General features: G+C 52.5%; 7 protein-coding genes across 7 annotated transcripts; 4 read left to right on the top strand and 3 right to left on the bottom strand.

Moving 5' to 3' along the window:
* Positions 1-1407: 1407 nt before the first annotated feature.
* On the bottom strand, positions 1408-4503 carry UHO2_03005 (uncharacterized protein; the record flags this gene model as incomplete). Its single annotated transcript, XM_041555793.1, has 2 exons — positions 1408-4166; positions 4269-4503. The coding sequence occupies 2 exons, from the start codon at positions 4501-4503 to the stop codon at positions 1408-1410; spliced, it is 2994 nt and encodes a 997-aa protein (XP_041411727.1).
* Positions 4504-6102: 1599 nt separating this feature from the next.
* UHO2_03004 (uncharacterized protein) lies at positions 6103-7695 on the top strand (the record flags this gene model as incomplete). The annotated part of the gene is made up of 1 exon (XM_041555792.1): positions 6103-7695. One exon carries the CDS (start codon positions 6103-6105, stop codon positions 7693-7695), a length of 1593 nt encoding a protein of 530 aa, XP_041411726.1.
* Positions 7696-9108: 1413 nt separating this feature from the next.
* Positions 9109-10356, top strand: UHO2_03003 (uncharacterized protein; the record flags this gene model as incomplete). The annotated part of the gene is made up of 1 exon (XM_041555791.1): positions 9109-10356. One exon carries the CDS (start codon positions 9109-9111, stop codon positions 10354-10356), a length of 1248 nt encoding a protein of 415 aa, XP_041411725.1.
* A 151-nt stretch (positions 10357-10507) lies between these two features.
* UHO2_03002 (uncharacterized protein) lies at positions 10508-13030 on the bottom strand (the record flags this gene model as incomplete). The annotated part of the gene is made up of 1 exon (XM_041555790.1): positions 10508-13030. One exon carries the CDS (start codon positions 13028-13030, stop codon positions 10508-10510), a length of 2523 nt encoding a protein of 840 aa, XP_041411724.1.
* Positions 13031-15025: 1995 nt separating this feature from the next.
* Positions 15026-18199, top strand: UHO2_03001 (putative DNA polymerase delta catalytic subunit; the record flags this gene model as incomplete). Its single annotated transcript, XM_041555789.1, has 1 exon — positions 15026-18199. The coding sequence occupies one exon, from the start codon at positions 15026-15028 to the stop codon at positions 18197-18199; it is 3174 nt and encodes a 1057-aa protein (XP_041411723.1).
* A 142-nt stretch (positions 18200-18341) lies between these two features.
* Positions 18342-19913, bottom strand: UHO2_03000 (putative PCS60 - AMP-binding protein, peroxisomal; the record flags this gene model as incomplete). Its single annotated transcript, XM_041555788.1, has 1 exon — positions 18342-19913. One exon carries the CDS (start codon positions 19911-19913, stop codon positions 18342-18344), a length of 1572 nt encoding a protein of 523 aa, XP_041411722.1.
* Positions 19914-20452: 539 nt separating this feature from the next.
* UHO2_02999 (putative NOP2 - nucleolar protein) lies at positions 20453-22498 on the top strand (the record flags this gene model as incomplete). Its single annotated transcript, XM_041555787.1, has 1 exon — positions 20453-22498. One exon carries the CDS (start codon positions 20453-20455, stop codon positions 22496-22498), a length of 2046 nt encoding a protein of 681 aa, XP_041411721.1.
* Positions 22499-23063: the final 565 nt, after the last annotated feature.

The following is a 23063-nucleotide window of genomic DNA, read 5'->3' as shown; positions in this document are numbered from 1 at the left end:
GTCCTATACACTGCTCCTTCTCCTTTGACTGGTGACAGTTCCTTGGACTCTTGTCTCTCGAGCCCCTGAGTGGTAACCATCTGCATGCTCCTTGAGCTTGGTCCTCTTCGTGGCTGTGCCTGCTCCTTGAGCTTGGTCCTCCTCATGGCTGTGCCTGGCCCTCCTCACATATGGCTCGATCCTCCTTTGCATGTGAGTCCATAGGAGTCCATGGTCTCCATGGAGGCTGCACTATGACCATGCTCTCTACTGGTATCAACTAGATCTTCAATACCTGTGCTCCTTCCATATGAACCAGTGACCCTCCTGCTCCTTGAGCATCCAGGCCCATGACAGAAGGCTTCTACAACAGATCTCAGCAAGAATAATAATAAAAGGCCTTTTACCACAGATCTTGATAGGATCAGTAGTAGTTGTCTTTCTACTACAGATTTCAGGTTTCAGGTGTGCGACCTCTGACACAATTCCTGTGCTTTTTCTCATATGGCTTCGGTTCTTCCTGCTTCCTGTGCATCTGGTTTCATGACAAATGTGTGCAGTCAAAGTGCTTAAAGTTATCTTCAAAGGGTGCTCGTCCTCTGCCCTGTTCTTCACTCTCAAAGACAGCCTCCCATTTGCTGGGAGTTTGTTCCTTGACACCCTGTCTGACTGCCTCACTGCTTGTGGCATATTGCCCAAGGGCTACTCTGGGCATTCTATCTGATGTGGAGCTGCCATCTGGGCAGTGGCCAATTGTGCCAACAATGCCACCATCCAAGGGCTTGGACACTGGCACAGTGACTGCTTCAGGTGGTACATGGACAAGCCAGTGGTCAATTGAGCAGCCTCCTCAGCAGTGGCTCTCTACACAAATGTGGACCAACCTCTTGACCTCTCCACTCCTGCCTGGCAAGATTTCTGGCCTTTTGGCTTACCACTCTCATGTGGGACTGCCTCTTCCTTCCCTCCAGTCTCAGCTTGCAGCCATCTCACCATGTGGTACACTGCTTGCACTCTAGGTGGCCACAGCTGGGAGCTCGCAAGCGACTCACTCGAGTTAGGCAATTTAACATCCCCCCTTTTTCCAATAATTTTCGCGCGTTGTCACGGGCGATAACTCACTGTTGAGAGAGTTGAAGTCCTTCGTCAGTACGTTGAAGTCATTCATCAGTGCGTTGGAGTCAGTCGTCAGTGGTTGGAGTTGAGGCGTCTAGTTGATGATGATGGTAGGAGAGAGAGAGCGAGAGAGCTAGGAGTCTATATATACAAAAGAAGAGCGGCAGAGAGCCGCATTGACTGCGGAGCATAACAAAGCATTTGCCTTGAGTAGGTTGTGACACATGTGGTCCATGCTAAGATGTTCAGGCCTTTTACTCGGCTGTAAGCACTACCTTCACTGTCTCCACGCTTTGTGCGGCTTTATCTACTTCAACTCCCCCCCTCAACAGCATATGTACCCTGTTCATTATGCTGTTGCTTCAAGGTGTGACCTCCGTTCTTCAACACTGTCACATAGCTCGGGGACCCCATTCCGTACACTGCTGCTGGTATTTGCAGGTGTAGCCCAGATCTTGCTTGCTGCATTGCCTGCCTCCCAATGGGCTTCGTGAGTACGTCTGCCAAGTTTCTTGTGGTGTCTACATACTTGATCTGCACCCTTCCCTCTTGTACGTTGTTACGGACGAAGTGATACTTGGTGTTGATGTGCTTAAGCTTCCAGTGCTGTGCTGGGTCCTTACTAACCTGTATGCAACCAGTGTTGTCCGAGTAGACCGTCGGTGTGCCTGTGGCAATGCCAATTGAGCGTAGCAGCTGCTTGAGGAAGAGCACCTCACGTGTTGCTTCCGTGGCTGCAATGAACTCTGCCTCGACAGCAGACAATGACACGCATTTTTGTGTCGCTGACTTCCAGGCTACTGGGTTCCCGTACACTAACGCCACTGACCCCGATGTGCTTCTTCTCTGTATGGTGGCATCGCTTGCCCAGTTTGCATCGCTGTGTGCAACCAGTGGCTCTTGCGACTCACTTGCCCTATAAACCAATCCAACCTGCCTTGTGCTTTCGAGGTAGCGTAAGACCCTTTGTGCTGCCTGATAATGCTCCTGCGATGGTTCACGCATGTGCCTAGCGAGAACACCCACGGTGAGACTAAGGTCGGGCCAGGTGCTGTTGGCAACCCAGAGCAGCTTGCCAACAATCACTGGATACTCCTTCTGTTGTGCTGCGCTTGCGACAAGGGTTCCCTCTGGTATGCTCTGCATTGGAACCATGGTCGGCTTCGTGCGTTTGTCCAGGTGCTTTGCCAGCACTTGGTCGATGTACCCTGACTGACCAATCGTCATGGTGCACATCGCATGGTCTCGACTGATTTTGATGCCCAAGAAGTGAGAGACCTCACCACTATCTTCCATCTTCCATCTCTGACCAATCTGCTTCTTAACCTTTAGGACCGTTTCCAGCCGTGGTGCTATGACTAATGTATCATCGACGTAGATGACCACAATGGCCATATCTTCACCCTGTCCCTTGGTGTAGATGCAGGGAGCGCACTCTACCTGGAAGAACCCCATGCATCGCAAAGACCTGTCGAACTCCTGATTCCATTCTCGCCCAGACTGCTTTAGACCATATAGGCCCTTGACTACCTTGTACACCTTGCCGGGTGCTACTCCTGATCCTTCTGGCGGCTTCATGTAGATTGCTTCCTTTAACGTGGAGTTCAAGTAAGCCATAGTGATGTCCAGAGCATGTACCTCCCAGTTGTTCTGCACTGCTAGTGCTAAGATGGCTCTGATCGCTCTGAGGGGTGCTACTGGAGAGAAGGTTTCTTGGTAGTCGATCCCCTCTCTCTGTGTGAAGCCCCTTGCAACCAGTCGCGCTTTGTGCTTAACAGGTACACCATCAGCATCAAGCTTCAGCCGAAGCACAACCTTAGAGTCCACAAGTGGTACTCCTGGTGGTTGGTGCACCACCTCCCAAGTCCCCATTGCCTCAAGTCCTTCTAGCTCCTTTTGTATTGCCTCCTTCCAGAGCTGGGCGTCCTCACCATTCATTGCTTCCCCAAGTGTTGGGTCCAGGTTCAGTATTGCTGTGTTGGTGGCACCCACTGTGCTGTCTACGGCTGGTAGGAGATCCTCCACTGCAGCCTCTGATCTGGTCTCCTCCTCTACTATGGCTGGCGTGACACCCTCCTCCTCGACCTCCACGGTCACCACGGGCCTGACTGCCTCTTGTTGGCGATCACTCCATCCTTTGTCCTCATGGAACGTTGCTGAGTTGCTCCATTGAATTGACGCAGGCTGGTCCGGGTTGCAAAACTTCCATGCTTTGTGTTCATCATCATACCCAATCATGATGGCTGGCTTTGCTCTAGCTCCATGCTTGCCTTGCTGGTCCTTCTGTTGAACATGAACCCATGCCAAGCATCCGAAGACTCGCAGTTGCTGGGCCAGCTTGTGCGCGGTGGTTCCATAAAAGGCCTCGTGGGGAATGGTTTTGGTGGCTGACGGGGTAAGGTTCATCACGTGTGCTGCTGCTGTGATTGCGTACGGCCACAACTCTCTGGGGCAAGCTCGACCAATCAGCATCGAGCGCATCTTTTCTTGGACCGATCTGATTGCTCTCTCCGCCCGTCCATTTTGGACACTGATCCCCGGGACGCTCTTTTGCCACTTAAAACCCTCTTGAGTTTGCCAGTCTTCGGCTGCTATGCTGCACCATTCTCCTCCATTGTTGCTGCGGAGTGTTTTGAGTTTCCTGTCTGTTGCCCGTTCCATCCTGGCTATCCACCTTCTCAGCACCATGAGTGTGGCACTCTTTGTGCAGAGTGGTTCCACGTAGATCAGAGAGGAGAAGTCATCTACAGCAACTAGTGCGTAGTGGTAGTTGGCATGTCCTTTGAAATCTGTCATCAGGTCTATGTGTACCAGCTCTAATGGTGCCTCCATTCTTTCCGACTCTGATTGGCTCATCCGTGCTCGAGTCTGTTTTCCTTGACTGCACGCATTGCAGTGCTTCGACTCATGTTCCATTTCCTCATCGGTACCTAGGTAATGGGCCCGGATTTGTCTCGTTTTGTCTCGTCCTGGGTGTCCGAACCTCTCATGCCATAGGTAGCTGTCTCGATGCTTCGTGTCCTTATTGCCCTCCGGGGCATTATCTAGTTTTCCTGTGTTCTGGTTGTCCTCTGGGACGCCATCTCATGTTTCCTCCAGTTCCAAAGCCAGTGCTTGTCCTCGCACTTTGAAGTGGCCCTGTCTTCTGTCCCTTTTGAATTGTACTTGGGTACCATCGTTCTGCTTTATGGTAGTTCCAAACTCATCAAAGATTACTCGTGCACCATACTCGATCAAGCCTTGTACAGACAATAAGTTAGCATTCAGTTTCGGTACATAAAGCACATCCAATAGTTGGATGGTGGCCTCACCAACCCGAAGGGAGGCATCTCCTATAGCCTTCACCTGAAGCTTTTCGTCCCCTGCCGTACTGATTTGGCCGACCTTGTTCGTTGAGGTGAGCAGCATTCTCTCATCATTTACCATATGATGGGTTGCACCTGAATCAATGATCCAGGTGTCGCATGCTGATCGCTCACCCCTGTCGACTGCTAGAAAGGTGCACCCGAGTTCCTAGTGGTTCACCTCTTGTGTCATATGAGCGACAGGTTCGCTTGTGCCTCGTGCATTTGTGCAATTTCGAGCAATGTGATTTGGTCCTCCGCAAGCATAGCACTTTGGAGGGGCCAAGGGATTGCGAGGATTGCGCCTCCCCCTGGGTCCTTGCTCTGCCTGGTTGGCACTCCCCTGTTCCGCGTTTGTGGCAACCCTTGCTGCTCCTCTAATACGACCAGTGATCTCACCATCCTGCTGTTTCTTGGCCAGTGCATGGTAGGCTTCGTCATACTTGCAGTCTGGTCTGGCCATTTTCAGTGCATCGACGGTGTTGGCGTAGAACCAATCTTGAGCCTTGCAGCGATAGAGAGTTGATTTCTTGAGGTCCTCATCGAAATGCTTTCCGAGGCGTGCCGCATCATTCCAGATCGAATCAAGTTCCTTGCCTAGTCTGACAACGTCTCGATTGTGCAAGCGCACTGTGTGGATATGATCCTGCAGTCCTGCTTGCTTTACAGCGTCGTTTAGTGTTAGTGCCTTCTTGAGTTTGGCATAGAGTGTGCTACCAAGTTGAACTTCTTCATCCACCCCTCTGACAGTGTAGGTGTCGATGCAGCTATCCGGGCTGTTATCGCAGCAGGCGTGGATGAGGCCCACGAGTGCCTTGTCTAGGTCTTCATCGTATTCCTCGCTCCTGGGTACAACGGTACCATACAGGATTTCCTTCGCGTTGTGCACTCTCTGGAGGCAGTCGATAAAGGTGGGTTCCCAGGTGTGCCAATTGCTATCACTGAGCTTCTTGATGTGAGCAATGGAGCTCGATACGTCCTTGGGGATCTTTTTGGTCTCCCCATGTGGAGCTTGGTTGCTAATGTTGACCAGACCCATGGCCCGTACTATTGCTTCCTCTGCCGATAGTGCCGGGTTTGCCAGCTGGAGGAGCCTGACTACCTGCGTGAGCCATCCTTCCTCCTGTCCATTGCTTGTGGTCGTTTGATCATCATTGCCCCTTCCCGTCTGTCCAGCTCTTGTCGATGGCGGCATTGCGTTGAGTGTCAGACTCTTAATCAGTTGAAGTCCTTCGTCAGTACGTTGAAGTCATTCGTCAGTGCGTTGGAGTCAGTTGTCAGTGGTTGGAGTTGAGGCGTCTAGTTGATGATGATGGTAGGAGAGAGAGAGCAAGAGAGCTAGGAGTCTATATATACAAAAGAAGAGCGGCAGAGAGCCGCATTGACTGCGGAGCATAACAAAGCATTTGCCTTGAGTAGGTTGTGACACATGTGGTCCATGCTAAGATGTTCAGGCCTTTTACTCGGCCGTAAGCACTACCTTCACTGTCTCCACGCTTTGTGCGGCTTTATCTACTTCAACTGAGAGTTGATTGTTGGCGTGAACCTCGGCTCTTGAAATTTTTCGCAACTGAGCATGGTTCTTCTTCGCACGTCCTTTCGACGCCAACACTTCTCATATCACTCTATCTACCATACACCTGGAGCAACAAATCTGCTCATAATGCCTCCGACAGTCACAACGCCACCTGAGCTGGAGGTGCTTACCTTCTTGTCGGACCCTAACGCTCAGGTTCGACAGGTAGCTCTCAACAACATTGTCGGTTTCAGTGCGAAAGACAGCCCGCACCGCTCTCTCCTCATTTCGAAGTACAAGAATCGTGATGGCTCGCCCCTCATGGGCCGCGATGGCAAGGAGGTCGACACCATAGAAGATCTGAAGCGACTCTGCCAAGACCAGCCTATCACCGCTCACGATGCTTTCAGCGCACTCATCAACATTTCTGACAGCCTGGTGCTGGCACGCAAGATCGGCGACAAGGCCTTCCTCGAGTTCCTCGTTCGCTACATTGCCGATCCTGTCTCGCTCCTCGCAGATCTCGCATGCATGCTCCTCTCCAATCTGACCAAGCTCGAGTCCATTTGTGCCATGCTCCTCGACCTCCAAGTTCAGGCTCGTCCCTTCTACAGTTTCATGGCCTCTGAGGAGATGGAAGGTGCACTCAACGGTATGGACGTTGAGCCCAATGACCCCGAATACGCCGCCAAGAAGGTCAAAGCTGACGAGTATGCCAAGAAGGTGGCAGTAGAAGCAAAGAAGATCGAAGAAAAAGTACCGGCGATGGCTAGGCTGCTAGATGCTTTCGAGGAGGGTGCAACGGTCGCTTCCCAGGGGAGCGATCTCGAGGCAATGAAGCAACGTGCAAAGGATGCTGCGACAAAGGCCCAACAGGATCAGGACAAGGAGCCAGAGAAGGTGGAGCGCGGAATAGACGGCAGGCCACGAATCAAGCGCAAGACCAACTGCAACTTCCTCGCTAGTGTCTTTGCCAACGTTACAGTGCTTCCAAGAGGCCGAGACTGGTTTGTCGCTCCCTTGTCAGCATCGTCCGCCGCTGCCTCTGCCACAGCGCAGGCCGCCTTGGCTGGTGGTGTTGACGAGCAGGGTACCGCTCCTCCTGCTACCGAATACCCTGTCGCTCGTATCATGGCCTTCACAGAACACCCCAACCTCATCCGCAGAGGAGGTGTTATCAGCACGCTTAAGAACGTCCTCTTCGTCACATCCGCACACAAGCTTCTCGTCGCTCCACCAGCATTTCGTGACGGAGAAAACGAGATGCTTGCGGGCGCCCTTCGTGCCACCACTCGTCCGCCTTCCTCTGTAGATATCCTCCCTTATCTCCTGCTTTCGCTATGCGATGGCAAGGAGCTTTCCGAGGTCGATCTCGAGGACCAGGAGGAGCTGCCAGAGGAGTGTCAAATGCTTCCCGAGGAAAAGAAGCGCGAGAAGGATCCTGCACTTCGACTGATGCTCGTCGAGTCCCTTCTGCTTCTGTGCACCAACCTCTACGGCCGACAATGTCTGCGTGCACGTGGCGCCTACGTTGTTGTTCGATCATCACACTTGGTTGAACCGGACGAGAAGATCGCCGAAGCAGTGCTCAGGCTGGTCAACATCCTCAAGAGAGATGAATCGGCCTCCACAACCAAGGATTTGGAGGACGATGCAGAGGCAAATGAAGACGACGTCGGTGCTGAGCAGCAAGAGGCAGAAGACAGCGATGACGAGGATCTAGAGATTGAGGAGCTTTGATCCTGCCCCGCTTCACTCCGTCCCTTTGGTCGCAAGCGTTACGTTAATTCCTAGGATGCATTTGTATTTTTACTCGTTGAAGCATAGATCCCGAACCTTAGTTGACAAAACATGCGGTCCGTGTCAATACTGAGACCTTGAATTCGGGGTAGGCCGAAGAGCTACGGTCCGACATCAAATGGAACGGACATCTGAGATTGTCCGTTGACGCACTAGGCTCCACCGTTGAAGCCATCTCACTCGTCGACACCAAGCATTGACAAAACATCAAGCTCTATTCGTGCTAACCTCGCGCCACAGATGAGGGCAAGCCACTGGACTGTTTCTTTCGATTTATCAATCCGGTGTGTGGACTCGTGGCTCTGTTCGAGCGTGGGTCGCTAACTTGCCTGATTTCGAACGTCAGGAGCAATAGGCTTTGTCGGTCAAGTGGCGTAGCAACCTTCCGTGATGAATGACGAGCCTGCATCTGCATTTGTTACATCAACTGCAGCGCAGCAGCTTCCGCCAGGCTTCATCTATAAAGGAAATTGCGCAGAGTCAGCGATTGTCCTTCACATTTCATCTCCATCTCCAAGCTGTATCTTTGCTCTTGCTCTTCTCCATCAAGCCAAAATGCCAGAAAGCCAATGGCATCGCCAAGCTTCTTTTTCTTCTTCATATGCTCTTTAGCATTCGCTGGAAAGCAGAAGCCGACGGAAGCCTCGTCTTGCTTCTACTGCCCCACGGTGATCCGGTGGAGACCAAGGTTGGTCGTCTGATGAGCTCGACAACAACATCACTGAGAGAACGAAGCCGACGTCGGCCTTACTTCGGCGCTTTGTTTCTTCCAACGATCCTCGCAGACATGCGCTTGAAACCTCTGCATGTCAGGTACGTTGTGGTGCGAGTCTCTCATCTTTGTGCATCAAGGTCAAAGCATGACGCCTGGCTTGACGAATTAACCATAAATGAGCAAATGTGGCTGGTTGTAATGCGATAAGGTTGAAGAAGCCAGGCCTTACTCCCTTCTTCGTTTTGATCGCGCCTTTTTGGTCTGGCAACAGGTCACCGGCAAAGTGCAAGAGACGGAGATTCTCAAGGCCTCCAAGGCAGCGGTACAGAACGCCGGCAGCGGAGATTACTTCGAACAGACTCACAGCAAATGAATTCTCCTGAGGGCTCAATAGGCTCGAACTCGGTCTAGAAAGCAGAAGCTCAGCATTGGCGCTTCAGTACAAGAGATAGATACCCACCACCTGAGAGGAGCGATGGCCTGCAGAGGGTCAGTAGCAGCTTCTTCATGTATCTTGACTCAACCCCTCCTTCAGCGTGGTTAGAATCCATAAAATTCATCCATGTTCACCCTTCTCGAGAGCGTAACCACACGTCGACCGCAACGCCAAAGACGATCAACAACGGCAACCCGCAGCAATGTGCTTCAACTCGCTCACACAGACCTCCCCTTCCACCTCCAGCGATTCGACTCCTCCTCCACACCCTTTGGCACAGCCACCTTGTCATACCTCCACATCCTTATCTGGCGTCATGCCCCATGAAGGTTCCATTCGCAAACGAGTCGTCAGAGCGTGCGAAGTTTGCCGTCGCAAAAAGGTCAAATGCAATGGTCAGAAGCCGTGCAGTCATTGCGTCGCCTTTGCGGAACAATGCATCTACGTCGATGTCAAGGATCGCTCCGCCTACAGCCGCAGATATGTTGAGTCGTTAGAGATGAGGCTCGAGAGATTGGAACGGGCTTGGGCTATAGCATTCGAGTCGGGAGGCTGTATGGGTACCTGTCGATGGAGAGACGGCAAGGATATCATGCGCAGAGCGAGCGATCCTGGAGCTGGTGCATCAACGAGTTTGCAGATGCAGTGGGCGACAGAAGCGCTGAATCCATTGACATCACCGACACCACAGCATACACCAAACGGTCTAGACAACGGCTTGGTCGCCGGCGAGTGGCTGAACTCGCAATCGACAGGCGTCCATTCTTGTTTCGAAGGTAAGACGGCTGAGAGCTGGGAAACGGAGACACTGTCGTCAACGTCAGAGACGCACAACGCTCGAAACGTGAAGCGCAGGTTGCCCGAAGAAGCCAGGCTTGCTCCCTCTCTTAGCAACGACAGTATCTCAGCTGGACAATTGAGCTCTAGCAAACGTATCAGATCGGCCACTTTACCTCGACACGAATCTCTGGTGTCCGCTTCGTCCATTTCCCGCTCCGAGACGGCTCCTCCTACACATGACTCTCGGAAACGAAGAGAACCGCCCATAGCTCAAGCATTCCGTGCACCTCAGGCATTTAGGCCTCAGGGCGCGATTCCTTCGACCTTCTCCGCTCAAAGTCCGTCCCCGCTCACCAACGGTGCTATACAATGGTCTGACAATGGTCACGGTAGCTGCGATGGAGTGGTCATGCCAAGTCCATTCCTTTTTGGAGCAGGTCTCAGCGAACTCTGGAGAGATCAGACGTCGGTTCTCAGCGTTCTACCTTCTCAATCTCAGTCTCAGGCTCCGACTCAATTTCAGCAGCAGCACAATCATCAACATCAACACCAACAACAGCACTCAGAAGCGAAGGCGACTCAGCTCATGCCGCCTCCACCGTTGGAGCCAAACCAAGAAGAGATGGTGGTCGGCCTTTTGCAAGGGTTCATGAATCAACAGCGCCACTGACGCGCTCAGATCTTGTACTAGCTTTCCGCGCTGGCCTGTTGCGAGACATGTCATCTACAGAAAAACATATCCTCACCATCCTTGACCAGACTTGTCAACAATCGAAATATGTATTACAGCAACCGAATGAAAATATAGTCTCGTAGCCAGTTCAACGCTCCCTCTTGACCCGTAACCCATCCTCTCCTTCGCCTTGAGCTGCCTGAGCATTGGACTGAGGGTTTCGATACTTAATCTTGGCTAGCTTCTCTTTGATCGACGACAGCTGATGAGTCTTCCAGCTTCTCAGGCCTTTCGTTGCCTTGCATTGAGCCTCTGCCTCCTCTTCTCTCGGCTCGGTTCGTTCTGCTTCCTGCTCTTCCTGAGGCAGAGCTTCGTGAAGGCTGTGGGGGTTGACGAGTCCAGCAGTGGCCAAGCTCAGACAATGCCCAAATGGTTCCGCTCCTTCGCCACTGCCAACGTGTTGCTCGCCGGGCTGTTGTGAGGGCACTACATGGCCCAGTGGTCGGCTGAAGTTAAGGTTGGCGCCTGTCGGATCCGACAACGCTAAACGACCAGACTGGTGTGTCTCGATCCAGTTCTGACTGTCGCCAAAGATCTGAGAGGGGGATAGGGTGGGTTCGATATCACCATAGCTCGGCTGCTGCTGGATGTAGTCAGTATACGTTACCATTTCGTTTGTCGGCGGCACAGACTGCTGCGTGTCAACTTGCGGCTGAGCGTACACTCTTGGATGCCAATGCTGCTGCCATTGTAATGACGGCCCCTGGGCCTGCTCTTGCTGAACGGGGAGATTGTAGTCTGGATAAACCGAATAGGCTGACTCTGCTGCTCCGCCTGAACCTCCATCTGCACGAGCAGGAGCCTGCATCATTTGTAGCAGCAGCTCTTCAACGGCCCTCTGCTGTCTTTGCTCCTCCTCCACGTACGACGCCACTTCCCTTTGCCCGATTTGAAACCCAGCTGTGATTCCTTGCGCGATGAACTCTCCGTTCAGCCCATAGAAATGACCTTGAATCTGTCCTGCATCGTTCGGATCGGACAATGCCACAATCGCGGAATTCGCCGTTGTGACGGGAAAGTCGAGGGACGGGTGAGCATACTGCCCCATTTCGAATGTCGTGAAATTGTCGAGTGTCCCAAAGTGAGCTGTAGCACAGCCGATCTGCGTTTGTTCAAGCCCAGAGTAGTCACTTTGAGTGAGTGGCTGAGCTGCAGAGCTAAGCGATCCATCAGTAGCTTGGGAGAAGGAAGTGTCCAACCAGCAAGGGTCAGGTTGAGTCCAATCGGCAAGCCCGCCGTACCTTTCTGCTTGGATCTGGGACATGTTGATGTTCAGACTTGCTTGGTTCGCTGGATCCAATTCTGACGATAGCTGAGGATGAGCATAATGCTGGGAGTCGGAGTAGGTGGTTTGGGTCGAGTTGAAGGTGGTGGCGGATTCTTGTGTTGGCAGGAAGGAGGACTGTGACGAGCTCTGTTCGAAGGCTGAGTGCCATCCTGACTGCGTCTGATTCGCAATTGTCTCGACTGGTTCGGGGACCTCTTGTCTCTGGTCTTGGTGCGTTTCACTTGTCGGTACAAGTCCCTTCTTGATCAACGAAGCTTGAAGCAATGCGCGTCGCTCGGGTGGAAGGGCCTGCTTGACAGCCTGACCCAGGCTCATTTTGGGCTTGTGAGGGCGTGTTTGCTGAGTCTCATCACCCCTTGATGCCGTATCGTCGGTCGTGATCGCCTGTCCGATGGGAAGGGGAGGTAGTGCAGCAGGAGCGAGGAAGACATGCGACAGATCTCTTAGGTATTGCGGCACGAGAGTATCGAATCCGTCATTTGAGCTAGAGGCACAAGGCATTTGACCGTCAAGAGATCTTCGAGCTGCAATCTTTGCTTTGCGTTCGTGGGTATACTTTTGTGAGACGGAGCGCTGCATTGGAGCTGTGCCGTTATGATATGGGCGAGTGTCTGATGCAGAGTAGAGAAGAACAGGCATTGTTTGACCTGCATGGTTATTGAACGCTTGACGAATGGAAGGAGATGTGGGACCGCTTGACGACGTACGACGATGTCGACTCGCTGCCGAGTAAGGCGAAGCTTTCGCCCTGGCGCCTTCTAGCGATGCCCTTTTGCGTCCACTTCCTGAGCCAGTTCCAGAGATGGGGCCGCTCAGGTTGCCCGGTGCGAAATCCGTGTCTGCTCGTCTTTCGGGTGTTGTCTCCTGCACACCGCTTGGCAGTGGCTCCTCCTCCTGCGCCTTCTTGGACAGAGGCTTTGGCTTGTAGCGGTACTCGGGATACCTCTCAGCATGCTCCCTTGCCGCTTGCTGAGACTTGTCGTAGAATTCTGCTTTAACATCGGGGTCTTCGTTGCGCCAAAGCTCACCAATGCGCTTACTGAGCTGTCGTTGATAGTCAAGCTTGCTGAGACCGGTTCCGGTTTGCGATTGGGATTCTTTCATGAGCTCGCGCATCTTATTGGATCTGTAAAGGATGAATGCATTGGGAGGTCGGGGAATCTTGCGAAGGACGGGAGGTGGTGCTTCTGGGATTTTGTATGGCTGTTTTGGCTGAGGGGTGACATCTTGAAGCGCAGCAAGACTCTGTGAGCGAGAGCGAGTTTTGCGTGGTGTTTTGGATGGACCAGCCCTGCTGGAGCTGTCTAATGAACATCTCTCCATTGATAGAAAGAAGGAGTTGGGGACACTCTTAAATGTAGGGACAAATCTTTCTGCGATGGATCGTAGACGGAAGAGCCAGATTGCGAAGGGTGATAAGCGAACAGAGCTCCAGTGTCGTGGTGAAGGATGATGAAGAGAGATGGATATAAAAGTAAGATAATGTGATCGTGATCGAGATAGGAAAAGGTAATACCAGAAGAGGAGGTGATATGGCCTGTTTCGAATATCTTCGGAATTGTCACTGTGATGAAGAAAAAGTGAGACGATGAAGAAAGAAGGAGATAATGAAGTGCGATCTCCAGCGGCAGCAGCTCAGATCAGAGCCGCTTTTTAAACAAGAATCGGCTTCATCCGAGCTAATTCCGCACGATGTTAGCAGCGAGCTGTGGAGCTGTGGAGCTGTACTGTCCTGTTGTGAGATGCTGAAATAGAAAGCCTGTTGTGATTTGCGGACAGGATGTTAAATGGGATTGTGCGGAAGCGGCGGCGCAACAGGCTATCACCTAGGAGATCACGAGATGAGGGTTGTGATCTGCGGAAGCGTTTTAGGGTTCGATGTGTTGCGCGTGCAGGAGAGTGTTGATCGAAAGTGTGACAGATGAAGAGAGGTGGGGAGCTGAGACTGCAGGTCCAGTTGGTACCCTGAGCAGTTGTAGCTTCAAGAGAGAATCGCAGGTGATGGTGGGGCTCGAAGAGGCGTGATGGTGGGTATCAGCTCTCTTGACAGTCGGAAAAGGCGATGTGACTCGCTCAACCGTGCATGTGAGGGCGGCGAGAAGAAGAGATGGTCGAAACCTAAAGTCGCCGAGACGCCTATTTCCTAGCTCTATTGGACCTTGTGCGGGACGGCGCAGCCGACAGTGCCCTATTCCTGTCCGCCATGTCAACTTGCTGAGCGTTGATAGGCAAGATGAGAAGGAGTGTGATAGAGGGCGGAAAGACGCTAGGAACTCTTAGAACAAAGGAAAGAGAGGGTCCAAGCTGATTGTGTCTGCTGCAAATGTTGCATGAGGTGCAGACCCAAAGTGTGGGTCCGCAAGGACACCGAGAAAGTGCCTCAAAAATCAAGAACGCCGAGAACAAAGGGAAGGGAAAGGGCAGAACACCCGTTGCTGGTGAAGTGCTATCTTCTTAAGCTATTCTCTCTCTCACCTTGAATTATCACACTTCCAGACGCTGCAGGTAAAGCTCGAGTGAAACCAAGCTTGTTCATCGGCATCATACAGTTGAATCTTACCTCGATTGCAGTCTCGGCCGTTGTGGATCGGGATGATCCTATCCAATCGGCAGAAGCAGCCAGTCATGCACAGGAAGGAGGCAGACTTGAGCGTCACCGCAATTTAAGCAGCTCTTTCCCTTCTCGTAGCTTCTGGTCTTGGAGCGATCATAGTCTTGCAGTTGACGCGGTGATTCGCGCCCTGCGTCGTCATCGTAACGTGAATCTGCTCCAACGTTGTGCAGAATCCCGAGCTGTCAGAACTGTCAAAGGGACACCTCGGCTAGACTGAGTTTCAAAAACGGGCTCATGTCCGGAATTGCGATCTGACAGAGATCCGTAAATCCCTCAGTGTTGGTCTCGCTCGCGCAGCGGCTACTCACGCGTCGCGCAAAGTGCAAAGAGGCCGAAATGAAATTTCAGCGAGTCTCAGCTCAGAAGCTCAGCTCAACTCCAACCCAAACACCCCTCCCCACTGTTGCTGTGCTGTGTGACTGATGGGCTGAAGCTTGTCAAGACCCTGACTTGTCCCTTGAAGACGAAGGATCAGGTAGCATTCAGCATCTTCTCGACTTTTGTCCATCATATCTTCCGCTGCCCTCTCGCCTTCTTGCCTCCACCAGCTCAGGCTATACATGCCAGCTTTCGTGGCTCGTTGCGCACCCTTACGATAGCAGCCGTCCAGCAAGCCATCGGCTTGTCCATGCCCTCGACTCAGCCGACGTAGCATCGTCTTTCCCACGCCTCATCTTCGGCACCTTGCCGACACTCACCACATCATGGCGCCCGTAGCAACACAGACGCTGACACATCCATCGGCACCTCCGTCTTCGCACAAGCGCAAGATCGATCAACACCATTCTTCGGCTTTTACCGATACACTGAAAAAGCTCAAAGAGGAAGCCGACTCGAATCAAGAAGTGGACGATCAAGCGTTATGGCCACGTCCATATCTCGAACCGCTCGACGTCGATTACGATGCCGTCACCTTCCAGCAGATCGATATTGAAGAGCATCAAGCCGTTGGCCAACCTCCAGCTATTCGCATGTACGGTGTCACCGTCGAGGGTCACTCGGTCTGCGCTCACATCTATGGCTTCCTTCCCTACTTTTACATTCACGCGCCGAGAGGCTTCACAGCAAACACATGCAATGACTTCACCAATCACCTTAACCTTCTCTTTGGCAGCCGCGCAGTTAACAGGTCCGAGATTGTCAGCAAAAAAAGTCTCATGGGCTATGCTGGTCATGAGAATGTCGCCTTCATCAAGCTCACCATCTCTGATCTTCGAGGTGTCTCCAAGATTCGTGGTGCTTTCGAACGTGGCGAAGTCGGCTTCCGTGACCTTTTTACTCCCGGTGATGCCTGTCTGACCTACGAGAATATCGCCTACACTCTGCGCTTCATGATCGACCTCAAGATTGTCGGCATGAACTGGATTCGCGTCAAGGCTGCCAATTACAAACTTCGTCCCGACAGTCAAAAGGTCTCGCTCTGCCAGATCGAGCTCGACTGTAGCTGTGATGCCATCCTCTCGCATGCTCCTGATGACGAATGGTCCAAGCTTGCACCTCTCCGTATTCTCAGTTTCGACATCGAGTGTGCCGGTCGCAAAGGTGTCTTTCCAGAAGCCTCCATGGACCCGGTCATTCAGATCGCCAACATGGTCACACGCCAGGGCGAGTCCAGTCCCTTTGTCAAGAATGTCTTTACACTCAACACATGTTCCCACATCGTCGGCAGTCAAGTCCTGTCCTTCAACAAGGAAATTGACATGCTCGAGGCTTGGACCAAGTTTGTCCAAGAGGTCGATCCCGATGTCATCATTGGCTACAACATTGCCAACTTTGATTTCCCATACCTTCTCGACCGAGCCAAAGCACTCAAGTCGACCAAATTCGCCTACCTCGGTCGTGAGCGCGGCGTTCGCACTGAAGCCAAGGACACCCACTTCTCCTCGAAAGCGTACGGTACCCGTGACTCGAAGAACACCGAGCTCCAAGGGCGTCTCCAGCTCGACATGCTCCAAGTCATGCAGCGTGACTACAAGCTCCGTTCCTATTCGCTCAACTCGGTCTCGTTCGAGTTTCTCGGCGAGCAGAAAGAAGACGTGCACCACTCGCTTATTACTGAACTTCAAAACGCAGGTCCAGAATCGCGTCGACGTCTTGCCGTCTATTGTCTGAAGGACGCCTACCTTCCACAACGTCTTATGGACAAGCTGATGTGTTTCGTCAACTACATTGAGATGGCAAGAGTAACGGGTGTTCCCTTCAACTACCTCCTTTCACGTGGTCAGCAGATCAAGGTCGTCTCTCAGCTCTTCCGCAAGGCCAACGAAGACAAATACCTCGTCCCAGCCTACAAAGGTGAAGGCACCGAAGATCAGTACGAGGGAGCTACTGTGCTCGAACCCAAAGCAGGCTACTACGATCGACCCATTGCCACACTCGATTTCGCATCACTTTACCCTTCCGTTATGATGGCACACAATCTCTGCTACACAACGCTGCTTGACAAGAAGACGATCGACAGACTGGAGCTCAAGGAGAATGACGACTTTGTTATCACACCCAACAACAACTACTTTGCAACCAAGAAACTCCGCAAAGGTCTCTTGCCCACTGTCCTGGAGAACCTGTTGGCAGCGCGTAAGAGGGCAAAGGCTGATCTCAAGAAGGAGACTGACCCTTTCAGGCGTGCCGTGCTGGACGGTCGTCAGTTGGCGCTCAAGATCAGTGCCAACTCGGTGTATGGTTTCACAGGTGCGACCATCGGCAAGTTGCCCTGTCTCGAGATCTCGATGAGTACCACTGCCTATGGTCGACAGATGATCGAGCAGACCAAGACATACGTCGAGAAGCACTATACTATTGCCAACGGATACGAGCACGATGCTGAGGTCGTCTATGGTGATACCGATTCCGTCATGATCAAGTTTGGTCCGCCTGACTTGGCCAAAGCCATGAAGCTGGGTGCTGAAGCTGCTGGTTTGGTGTCAAAGACCTTCATCGATCCCATCAAGCTCGAGTTCGAAAAAGTCTACTTCCCTTACCTTTTGATCAGCAAAAAGCGTTACGCTGGTCTCTACTGGACACGCCCAGAGAAGTACGACAAGATGGATACCAAAGGTATCGAGACGGTCCGTCGTGACAACTGTCGACTCGTGCAGACTGTTATCGATACTTGCCTCCGCAAGATGTTGATCGACCGAGATGTCAAGGGCGCCGAGGAGTATGCCAAGAACATCATCTCGGATTTGTTGCAGAACAAGGTCGATATGTCGCAGCTCGTTATTACAAAAGCTTTGGCCAAGTCTGATTACGCAGCCAAGCAAGCGCACGTCGAGCTCGCAGAGCGTATGCGCAAGCGTGATGCTGGTTCCGCACCCGCACTGGGTGATCGTGTCGCCTACGTCATCGTCAAGGCCGCCAAGGGTGCTGCAGCATACGAGCGATCCGAAGACCCGATCTACGTTCTCGACCACAACATCCCCATCGACACTCGATACTACCTCGAAAACCAGCTTGCAAAGCCTCTCCTTCGTATCTTTGAACCTATTATGGGACCTAAAGCGAACACCATGCTCAACGGTGAACATACCCGTGTCGTCCAAGTGGCGACATCGAACGTCGGTGCGCTCATGAAGTTTGCGGTCAAGACGGTACAGTGTTTGGGCTGTCGAACACCATTGCGCGACCAAAACATACCCGTGTGCAAGAATTGCAGACCGAGAGTGGCACAGTTGTATCACGAAAAGCTAGCGAGGGCTTCGGCATTGGAGGTTGAGTTTGCGCGGCTGTGGACATGCTGTCAGAGATGTCAAGGTAGTTTGGCACAGGATGTGTTGTGTACCAACAAGGATTGTCCGATCTTCTTCAAGAGAAAAAGGGCTCAGAAGGATGTTGAAGATGCAGTGCAGGTCGTTCAGCGCTTCGATACCACGTGGTGATTCAAGGGCTCAAGCTTTCCTTGTAATTCTCAGCAAGCAATGATCCATTGGGCAGTGAAACAACTCTTTTGTTCGTGCAATGTGACGTGAGAGCGAATCGTACAAGGTAACGGCATCTTTCCATCTCTATGCGCTCGATCTTTTACAACTTGGCACCATCCTTCCTAACGAAGGTAGCTGCAACATTCTTCCTCTGGATCTTACCTGTAGCGGTCTTCGGAATAGCGTCGGTAATCCAGATTCTTTCCGGAATCTTGAACTTAGTGATCTTACCTTCCATAGCCTTCTGAATCGCCTTCTCATCCAACTTGCTGTCTTTGTGCAAGATGACAACCGCGCCGACTTTCTCGCCGTAAAGCTTGTCAGGCATAGCAAAGGATACTGCTTCTTTGACGCCCTCAACAGCGAGTAGAGCCGCGTCAACTTCGAGTGGTGAGATCTTCTCACCGGAACGGTTGATCAGCTCTTTGATACGACCCACGAGCTCAACGTATCCATCAGCATCTTTACGGCCTTGGTCACCCGTGCGGAAGAAACCTTTGTTCTGGCTGTTGGTGACGAAGGATTCTTCGTTAGCCTTAGGATTGTTGAGGTAGCCCTTGGTGACGTTTGTTCCACGGACGCAGACTTCGCCGATAGTTCCTTGGGGGACTTCCAGACCTGCATCGTTGAGAATGCGGATTTCGACTCCGTGGCCGATACCGACGGTGCCAGGTTTGCGTTTGGCGGGCGGGAGCGGGTTGGAGGTCATTTGGTGAGCGGCTTCGGTCATCGCGTAGGCCTCGAGGACGGGTGCTTTGAATGTCCTCTCGATCGCGTGGAAGGTGGAGGGCGAAAGAGCGGAGGAGCATGATCGAATGAAACGAATGTTAGGGACAGGGTTGGGGATAGGCGAGTTGAGAAGCATCTGGTGGATAGTGGGAACGGCTGTGTACCAGTTGCAATTGTTCGTGCTGAGTTCGTTCCAGAATACACTGGCAGAGAATTTGGGCGGGATGACAGCACTGCCACCTGAAAGTAGCGTGGCAAGAAGACCACAGAGCAAGCCGTGGACGTGAAAGAGCGGCATGACGAGGTAAGTGCGGTCTTGGGGAGTGAGGCTGTAGGTCGAGATGATGTTGCCCATGGTTGTGTAGAGGTTCTTGTGGGTGAGAGGAACACCTTTTGGTCGACCGGTGGTACCGCTGGTGTGAAGGACGAGAGCTACATCCTCATCTTGTGGCTTGCGAATCTGGTTCTTCCTGCCAACTTTGCTGCCGTCAGCTCGGATGAGAGAGACACTGCCGATTCCGCTGTTGTCGAAAACGATCTCAACAACTTCGAGTCGACCGACCTTCTTTGCTGCTTCAACAGCTGGGTGACCTGCCTTGAGCGCGCCCTTGGGCAGCAAGAGAAGCTGCGACTTGGCGTCTTGCAAGTAGAACTCGACTTCACCCTGCGAATAGTTGGGGTTCAAAGGTGCGGCGACCAGTCTCTCGGCACCAGTAGCCAGGAAAGCGAGGGTGAATTCGATACCGTTCACGAGCGATGAGCTGACTGCAGCACCAGGAGCCAGATTGAAGGAGGCAAGCTGCGATTGAAGGTCGAGCACGAGCTGGTGGAGGCGGTCGTAGGTGAAGGTGAAGGGGGTTGGCGAAGAAGGGGGGAGGATGATGGCGGTTGTTGTTGCTTCGAGACCGCCCTTAGGGGCGAATACAGACATAAGGTTGGCCATGTTGACAAGTTTGACTATGCAGAGGAGGTCTGCAAAGAGGGATGGTGGTGAGAAGGGGAAAACGATATCTGAGGTACTGGCACGGATTGCTTTCGATCGGGACTATTGATTAGAATCAACCCCGCTTGTGCACTTCGTAAGCATCCCGCATCTTTTTCATACCAACGTCTGTGCCCGTATGATCTGACTCAAGTTGGTCGCAACCGGCGTCTTCGGCAATACAGCCACGAGGTGCTGTCGGGTGTCCGCCTGATCCACGCTGAGATCGGCTCCGATCTATTGACGTGGCAGTCGAATGTAAATAATATCGGCCTAACATATCTTTATCTTCTCGAAAAATTTGCCTGAAGTCGGGCAAAAGAGAGCTCTCATGCACGAGCACGTCCAAATTTTTCCTTTTTGGCTTCAGTCTAGAAATTTTGCAAAGACCCTCTTTTCGAAGACTTCTTCGCGAACAACAGTCGGGCATTTGATCTGGACGCTAACCCTCCTTTCACCATCAATCATCCATTGATATCACGTATCCCGCACAAACAAAGATGGGACGCAGATCAAAGAACAAGCAGGCACCTCCCCAGCCTTTGCCTGAGGACCGTCCAGTCAATAAGGGCAAGCGTAAGGCTCAGGAGTCCACAGCTACTGTCAAGAAGGTCAAGACTGCCACAATCAGCACTACAACCAACACAAAAGCAGCTGCCTCTTCAAGAGCTGCCGCAAACGGCTTGGCACGTGCTTCCGCTTCAACATCGAGGTCCGCGAAGCCTTCCAGCTCCAAGGCTAGCGCAAATGGGAAAGCGAAGGCCAAGGCTCGTCCTGCACCGGTCGAGGTAGAGGAGGAAGAAGAAGAGGAAGATCATGACGAAGAAGAAGAGCTAGATGATGAGGAGCTCGAGGGTGACGATGATGAAGAGCATGTGGATGAGATGGACGAAGAAGAGGAAGAAGACCCACTGGCAGCTTTGGGTCTGCCTAAGAATGGCAAGCTCACGGAGAGGCAACGCAAGAAGGCACTCGCAGAAGCTGAGCGACTCGAAGAGCTCCTCAAGAGCCAAGGTCTCTCTCTTGGCTCGGATGATGAGGGGGTCGACGGGGCTGGTGAAGGATCAGATGATGATGTTGAGGGCGCAGAGCAGGAGCTCGGAGATGTGTTCGACCTTGGTGACAAAGACGAGGAAGGCGAGGAGGGTGATGAGGTGGAGCTCGACGACGAGGACCGCCAAGATTTTGAAGATGGTGACGACGACGAGGGTGACGACGAGGTCGAAGGCGCCGAGTTTATGCTCCCAACACTGGAAGAGCGCCAAGCCGAAAAGATGCGTGGTGCCGACCTCCAGCTGGTCCACATGCGCATCCAGGAAATCGTCACAGTCCTCTCCAACTTCAAGAAGCTCGCTGTTGACGGCCGTTCGCGATCCGAATACGTCGAGCAGCTCCTTGCCGACATCTGCACATACTACGGCTACAACGCCTTCCTTGCTGAGAAGCTCTTCGAGCTCTTCACCCCCGCCGAGGCTATCGAGTTCTTCGAAGCCAACGAGACTCCACGACCCGTCACCATCCGCGCCAACACCCTCCGCACAAGACGTAGAGATCTCGCACAGGCACTCATCAACCGTGGCGTCAACTTGGAGCCTCTTGGCGCATGGAGCAAGGTCGGATTGCAGGTCTTCGAGTCGAGCGTTCCCGTCGGCGCTACACCCGAGTACCTCGCCGGACACTACATGCTGCAAGCTGCGTCCTCCTTCTTGCCATGTATCGCACTTGCTCCTCAACCCAACGAGCGTGTGCTTGACATGGCCTCCGCCCCTGGTGGCAAGTCGACCTACCTGTCGGCACTCATGCAGAACACGGGTACCGTCTTTGCCAACGACTCGAACAAGAACCGTATCAAGTCGCTCGTGGCCAACATCCACCGTCTCGGATGCAAGAACGTCGTTGTTTGCAACTACGATGGTCGTCAATTCCCCAAGGTGATTGGCGGCTTCGACCGTGTCCTCCTCGACTCGCCCTGCTCTGGTACCGGTGTCATTCACAAGGATCAGTCTGTCAAAGTCAACAAGTCCGAACGCGACTTTGCTCTCCTCACCCACCTTCAGAAGCAGCTCCTTCTCTGCGCCATCGACTCGGTCAACCCTCGCTCGAGCACAGGAGGATACGTCGTCTACTCGACATGTTCCGTCATGGTGGAGGAGAACGAAGAGGTTGTGCAGTATGCATTGCGCAAGCGCAGCAACGTCAAGATTGTCGACACCGGCATCCAATTCGGCAAGGATGGATTCAAGTCTTTCGGTCGATCCAAGTTTGACGAAAGGATGACATACGCTCGTCGCATCTTCCCTCACGTGCACAACTTGGACGGTTTCTTCGTTTGCAAGCTCAAGGTCAACCCTCCTTGCAACAACAACAATGCCGGTGTCAAGAAGGAGACCAAGGCATCAACAACAGCCGCCATCGATGACGAAGAAGAGCAGGACGCTGCTGAAGAGGCGGTAGTCGATGATGGAATGGTCTCTCTAGATAACCCCGAAGATCAGAAGCTGATGCAAAAGTCGTTGAAAAAGGCAAAGGGCAAGTCACGTCGCTGAGTCGCACAAAGGCTTTCTTTCGGCTTTTCTGAGCCCTTGTATTCAAGTACCCTTTGTACTCACACTCATGTTTCGATTCATTCACATGGCATTTGATTCAGTTGAAGATACTTCGGAAATTTCCAGCGTTTATCCAGAATGCCGACAGGGAGAAGCTGGTGAAAGCATAAGCCGCTTATTCACCAGCTGACTCAGGCAGGTGAAACACACGAAGGATGACGCCCAGGAGCTCTGCAGGAGAGACACTCGACTCACTTAAGGCTGCTCGACGTTCTCATAGATGATGTGAAGTTATATATACTCATGTTTGTAGCTTTAGTTCACTTGAGTATCTTAAGCGTTGCAGTTGCTTCACACCTGTGCGAAGGGAGCCTGCTCGTGGCCCCGAGGAAGTGGTGTTTCTACTTTTCAACTTCAACTGATTCAGTCACTACCACGCAACCCAGACGTTTCCCTCGTAGACTTTTCCGAGTGTGCATCAATCCAATCAAGAGGGCAAAGTATGAGGGTTATCAATTCTGGGATTCGTCCCCGTCATCAATTCGTACAAACGTGTGTATTTGAT

Source organism: Ustilago hordei (genome assembly GCF_900519145.1).
Source record: "Ustilago hordei strain Uho2 genome assembly, contig: UHO2_contig_04, whole genome shotgun sequence".
Lineage (NCBI taxonomy): Eukaryota > Fungi > Basidiomycota > Ustilaginomycetes > Ustilaginales > Ustilaginaceae > Ustilago > Ustilago hordei.
Note: the sequence above shows the minus strand (reverse complement) of the source record. Positions and strands in the feature narration are given on the sequence as shown.